Source organism: Manihot esculenta, chromosome 1, assembly GCF_001659605.2.
Source record: "Manihot esculenta cultivar AM560-2 chromosome 1, M.esculenta_v8, whole genome shotgun sequence".
NCBI lineage: Eukaryota > Viridiplantae > Streptophyta > Magnoliopsida > Malpighiales > Euphorbiaceae > Manihot > Manihot esculenta.
This window is the reverse complement of record NC_035161.2, coordinates 3680695-3687667: the sequence shown is the minus strand read 5'-3', so window position 1 is coordinate 3687667 and position 6973 is coordinate 3680695. Positions and strand designations below refer to the sequence as shown.

The following is a 6973-nucleotide window of genomic DNA, read 5'->3' as shown; positions in this document are numbered from 1 at the left end:
ATTAACCACAATAAATAAACTAATTTAAATTTCTTTAATCATCGAAATTTAATATCAAAAACTTACAAACAGTTCTCTCAACTTAAAGTAATTTTCTTAAATTCTTCAGTAAAAGACATTAAATCACTGCAATAAATGAACATTAATTATTTCAAAGAATGTATTCCTGGATGGAGGAAAATTTTCATTTAAAAAAAAAGAGAAAGAACTATCAGAAATTCTTATTTGCATCAAAATCAGATTCAAATAAATAAATAAATTTCTACCAGAAAGAAACTCTTCTGCAAAATGAAAATTTAATTAAAAAAAAAAAGAGTAAATTATCTAATATTCGTGAAATTCATTTATCCCCTCCATTGTAGAAGAAGAAGATGAAATGGACGTCCTCATATTAGGAGTGGTGAAGAACAAAGAATCTGTATAATTATAAAATGGCTGATTTGCACATAAAAAATCAGCTGAATTTGGTGTAAAAATCGGAATATTAGTCATATAAGGATTTGAAGGCTCAAAAATCGGAGGAACAAAACAAGAATTAACTTGTCCATCACCTATGCTTCCACAATTTTCTTCTGTAATCACTGACGAAGATTCATTATCATCGTTTCCATTTCCAGCCCTCTTCCCATTGCTATTATTCTCTTCCTCCGGCGAAGAATTACCCTTCTTTTGTTTTACATGAGCACTCTGATCCTCATCGGAGCGTGATAATCCAGTAAGTTTTTGCACTAATGCCATAAAATCTTTAGGATGTGTGTGAATGATTTTAGGAGAATGAGTATATATGATGACGGGATGGCGTTGATGGGGCGGCTTGGCGGGTCCGACAACGCCCAGTGAAGAAGTGGAGGAAGAAGAGGAAGAGGAAGGCGGTGACGACAAGGAAGAGGAGGAGGATTTCTTGATCATGTGAGAGACCTTGTTGATTTTCAAAGGAGGAGGACATAACCCATTATTGTTAATGTGGTTAGGTTTTGCGTGGTGATCATGGAATGGTGTAGGGCTCATTTTTTTTAAAAAAACAATTTCTCTTGATTCTTTCTTGATTTTCTTGATTTTCTTTTTTTTTCCTTTCCTTTTCCTTTGTGGGTTTGGTTTGAATCCACTAAATTCTAAGGCAAAAGGGTGTAAATAGCATTAAAATTAGGCATAGGGTTGGTTTTATATAGGGAAATTTTGTACCTGAATTTGTGGTATTGATGTGTGCGCATACTATATAGGAAAATTGGCAACTCATTGTCCACACAAGCACTTTGCTACCCTTTTTTAAGCTACTACTTTCTTATTGGGTTGATAAGGGACATTTTGGTCTTTTCATAAATTTCATACGCTAAGTTTTTTATATATTTATTTAGTTTTTTTAGTTTTTAGCCAGTGCCAGATCAGCTTTGGCCGTTAGGTTGCTGATGTGCCTAAATTCGAGTGGTTATAGGAAAAACAGTTGGAGCTTTTTCTCCACGTGTCTACTTGTGCCTCTCATATCGATCTGTTGGGCAGTGGCGCCGAATTTGGCGGGAAAATAAAGGTTGGTTTCTAGGAAGCAAAGATTTCTCCTTTCTCGTACTCGCTCGATCCACGTGCCTATCACGTTCATACTTTTTTTTTTTTAATAATAAATATTAATAATATATCCATGTTTTTGCAATTAGATTATGTTAATTAAATATAGATTTGATTTTGAAGTTAATTATAAATTATTGTGAGATAGATTTTGTAATATTTTAGCAAATCTTTCAAGTGAATTTTTTTTTTGTTAGGTTGTTAGGATAATAACGATAATTTACTGGTTTCTTTTACCTAAATTATCAATAGATTTTATAAATTTATTTATAAATATAAAATGTATATTATTATTATTATTTTTATCTACATGGTCTGAAAAATATTTAATATTTTTTATTTAATTTATTATTTAACGTATTTAGTATGCTCCTTTCATATTAAATGATAATATTTTTTTGATTAATTATGGACACGTGTTTGATTCACATGTTGTTATTATTTTATGGCAATTTCTAATAATACTTAATTATTTGTAGCCAAAATAAATTTAAAAAAATTTAAATTTATTAATAATCAAATATAATTTTATAAATAATTCTAATATTACTAAATTTAGCAAATAACTTCGTATCGATAATTAAAATATTGACTTATACTCTATAGAAAATTTTACATTTTACTTATACTCTCTAGCAAATAGCTTGTATCGATAATTCTAATATTACTATTTTTTTAGGCACGTTGATTTAAAAAGGTTCTACTTATTTATATTTTAATTTAATTTTTTTAATTTTAATTTAGTTGATTTAATTTTTATATTTTAATATAATTTTAATTGATTTATAAATTTTTAAATTTAATAATTTATATAATAATTTAATAGCTTAATTAATATATCAAATATATTATTATTATTATTTATATATAAATTAATAATAAATAACTGAAAAAAAATCAAACGCTTCTATTATTTTATATTTTAATTTAAACGTTTAAAATTTTAAATAAATCAGTTCAAAATTTATATTTGGGTGTTATTTTAATCAAATTTTAAAAATTAAAATATAAGAGTTTGAATTTAATAGTAAATGTAATATTTTATTAGTTTTAAGTATAAATTAATTCATATATATATAAATAAAATTAACTGATAATTAACCATAATTAAATGATATATTTAATTTTAAAAATAATAGTAATTTAAGTGTTAAATATGTAATCGATGTTTCAATCATAAATAAATTTTATTTTATATTAATAATTATGAATATTTTATAATAAATATATTATTTTTAATTATTTTGTATATACTATAATATTGAATTAAATAATATGTCTGTTATAAAATATTGATAATTATTGCTGTAGAATAAAATTAATCATTGTTGAAAGAGGTAAATTATATATTTAATAATTAAATTACTTAGAGTTAATTTTGATATCGAAAATTAGCAAAAAAATTTTATTTAAATATAAATTTAGGTTTAATTTATTCAAAATTTAAATATTTAGATTAAAATATAAAATGGCACGAAAAATTTAAGATTTTTTGAGTTAATTAAATAATTAAAAATTAATAATAATGTACATGACTTACACAGTTAAATTTAAAAATTTATATATTAGTAAAATTATATAAAAATATAAAAATTGAGTCAATTAAATTAAATTTTAAAAAATTGAATTAAAATATAAATACAGATAAAGATTGAATTTTTTAGATCAATCAACTTGTTTTAAGAAAAAAAAATAAAGATTTTAAATTCAAAATTTGGATATGTATGGAGCACTTTTAAAAGGGAGAAAATTATTTGTTCCATTGATATATATTATGTAGGAATTTGAATTAATTAAATTAATAAATTTTAAATATTTAATAATAAATAAAAAAACAAAAGGGTGTGCACGGTGAGCCTACTGATTTTGAATATCATCTCTGTTGTTTTACTCCTGTTAACTTTTTCTCACATTAATAATATTTAATTTTTTATTTAATCCCAAGTGGTGGACTATTTTAGCAATAACTTACCAACATTTCATTAAAAATAATTTAATTTAATATTGATATTAATATTTAAGATATTTATATAAAATTTAATATTTTTAAGTATCATATACATATTTATCTCATTTTATATAAAAATAAGTTTTACTTGATTCGATCTCATATGTTTTTTCAAAAATTTTATTGCAATAAATTATTATGTACTATCACTCTTATACGTGCTTATATTTATTTAATTTATAATAATATTAAGAATACTGCGCATAGCTTATTCCAGCAATGATATCAGTATGACCTCGAGAGAGGGAAGGAGCTAATTTCAGCAAATCACTTGTCAGTTAATCACCGGTTAATTAACTATTTATCCTTCTCTTTCTTATGGTGCGAGATAGATTGCATTAAATACGAGGATGAGGTAAAAGTTTTAGTGCTTAGACTTAATTTTTATTGGTGGCCAATTAATCATTCTCTTGATGAGTTTTATAAATAAATAGACTTTCACTCTCTCTAAAGAATTTTAGGAATAAATAAACTTATGGTAATAAGAGATATCGACATGTCTCATATGACACATTTAAAAATTAAAGAATGAGAAAAAATTTCATTAAATTGTCTCGATTCTTAACTTTCTACTAATTTATACTAATAATATTACTTTTTAAAAATTTTAATGTTGAAAAATTATAGTTTTTATCCTTGAAAACTTTATGATCTTGATTGAGGAAATGAGCCAATTCCAGCAAGTCACTTGCCAATTAGTCATATGTTAATTCTACTAGCATTGTTTATCCTTGTTTTTTTTATGATGTGAGATATATTGCATTAAATGTGAGAATGAGTTAAAAGTTTTAATAATTTTCATATCTATAGCCAACTGAGAATTTTAAAAATAAATAAACTTATGGCCGGAGGAGACAAACATGTATTATATGACGCTCCCTCAAAATAAATACACGAAAATAAATTATAGCAAATTGTCGCATCCAACTTCCTACTAATTTATACTAATAATATTGCTTTTGAAAATTTCAATATTAAAAAATTACAGTCTTAATCCTAAAAATTCTATGACCTTAACAGAGAGAATAAGTCAATCCCAACAAGACACATGTCAGTTTTAACGATATTCACATTTATTATGGATGGCGTATAAATTGTCTTTTATGAGATATTAGGCATGCACATAGCTTATTAGTTTAACAATGATTTGTGGGGCGTTATGAGATTAATAAGATTTTAGCCTACCAAAATTTTATCTTTTAAATATTTTGAAATCATAAATATATTTATCTCAACTCATAAGATTTTATTATTATTGCACATTTTATTTGTGAGATTGTTTTATCATAAATTTAATATTTAAATCTAATCTTAGATATGATATTATGTAGATTTTGCTATACATTTTTTATACTTATTTATTTTTAATATATAAAAGCACATATTATTATGTTCTTAAAAAATTTAAAAATAGAAAAATAGTATAATTAATTGGACAATTATTTCAAAAATGTTTAATCGTTCGGACGTATTTATATTTTAATTTAATTCTTTTAATTTTGATTTAATTGGCCTAAGTTTATATTTTGATGCAATTTTAGTCCATCTATAAATTTCTAAATTTGATGATTTTATATGATAATTTGATAATTTAGATGACATGCCATATGTATTATATCAAATAACTGAAAAATGTTCAACGTTATTTTACGTTTTAATTCTTTAATTTTAAATGAATTGGCCCAATATTTATATTTTGATGTAATTTTAGTTAATTTTTAAAAATTAAAATGTAAGAATTCAAATAGAATGTAAATTGTAATATTTTATTATTTTTTTAATATAAACTAATTATATATATATAAATAATATTAACTCATATTAAATTGCAATTAAATGATATATTTAATTTTAAAAATAATAATATTCTAATTATTAAATATGCGATCGACAATTTTAACAGAAAATAAATTTTATTTTTATTAATAATAATAAATATTTTATAATAAATATATTATTTTTAATTATTTTTTATTAAATAGTATATCTATTATAAAGTATTCATAATAATTATTATAAAATAAAATTTATTATCGTTAAAAATGTGAAAGATATATTTAATAATTAAATTATTTATTTTTAATTTTAATTTTAAAAATTAATTAAAATTATATTTAAATAAATATTGGATCAATTTATTTAAAATTTAAATATTTATATTAAAATATAAAATAACATAAATATTGGGCTTTTTTAATCAATTAATCAATTAAAAAATAATAATAACATGCACCTATATAATCAAATTACTATATAAACTATTAAATTTAAAAATTTACAGACTAATGAAAATTATACAATAATGTAAAAACTAAACCATTTAAATTAAAATAAAAAAAATTGAATTAAAATATAAATACACATAAATATTAAATTTTTTTGAATTAATTGAACTAATTAATAATATACTTTTTAATCTCAATAAATATAATAAATCATGATCCTCAATGATTAAGACAAAAAAAAAAAACAACATTTACGGAACAAATGAAATGATGTGACTGAGTCATGTAGTAAGGTCAGCGGGATTGTGAGCAATAACAGATTTAAGAGAGTACCGTAGGATGATCTCACTCTTAAAATTCTTTTTTTTTTCTCCATATTTTTAATAAATTGTTATTTCAATTTCTAAATTAAAAAAGAATAAGAATTGATTTTTTTTCCAAGAAAATAAAATTTTAATGAGTACAAATTTGATAAATTATGATTATATTTTTATTAAAATTTAATTTTAATAAAATTAGAAGTAGTTTAGTATAATTATAATAAATTTTTAAATTTATTAAGGGTATACTTTTAATTAATATAAACATAAACTATCCATGCATCATATCTTATGAATCAAACAAACTATCTATGATCTGAGATCCAGAAAATATAATTTTACAATGATTTAGTAAGTTTAGTTTGAGAGGAGGGAGCTCCTCTCCTTTTATTTTTTTTCTTTGTTAACTAGCGGGGTCTAACGGTCCTGCCACTATTAGGCTATCTATTTCTATTATGCGGATACGTACGTACTGAAATATTAGACGTCTGCTCCATGCTAAATGGCATTTAATTTCCCCCTAGCGCGTGTGTAATAGGTCTGCCTGACGTATGAGCCGGCTGCCCCTTATCGCATTAGGCTTCAGAGATGAGCCAGGTGTGAAAGGACTGAGACCCACGGGAGGCCCGACCTCAAAACTGGGTGGTCCAGGCCGGCTCGTTGAAGAGGTCCTATGACCTTTGGATCAGGGTCGCCATCAAGGGTTAGGCCTTATACGGGGTGATAAAGCCCAGCGGTCATCACTACCTATAAAATCTCCACCATATTTATTTCAGAATTTAATCACATATTAATGAACATGAATTTAAACATTTAATCCATGGTCTAAATTTACGCCTTATATTTGGAGAATTTATTTA

General features: G+C 23.4%; 1 protein-coding gene across 1 annotated transcript; it reads right to left on the bottom strand.

Moving 5' to 3' along the window:
• Positions 1 to 234: 234 nt before the first annotated feature.
• LOC110624632 (VQ motif-containing protein 20) lies at positions 235 to 1207 on the bottom strand. The gene has a single exon (XM_021769848.2). It carries the CDS (start codon positions 1006 to 1008, stop codon positions 325 to 327), a length of 684 nt encoding a protein of 227 aa, XP_021625540.1. The 5' UTR covers positions 1009 to 1207; the 3' UTR covers positions 235 to 324.
• Between the last annotated feature and the right edge of the window lie 5766 nt (positions 1208 to 6973).

Excerpts from the sequence above, each read along its gene's own strand:
- LOC110624632 (XM_021769848.2), bottom strand. The coding sequence starts at position 1,008 with ATGAGCCCTACACCATTCCATGATCACCACGCAAAACCTAACCACATT.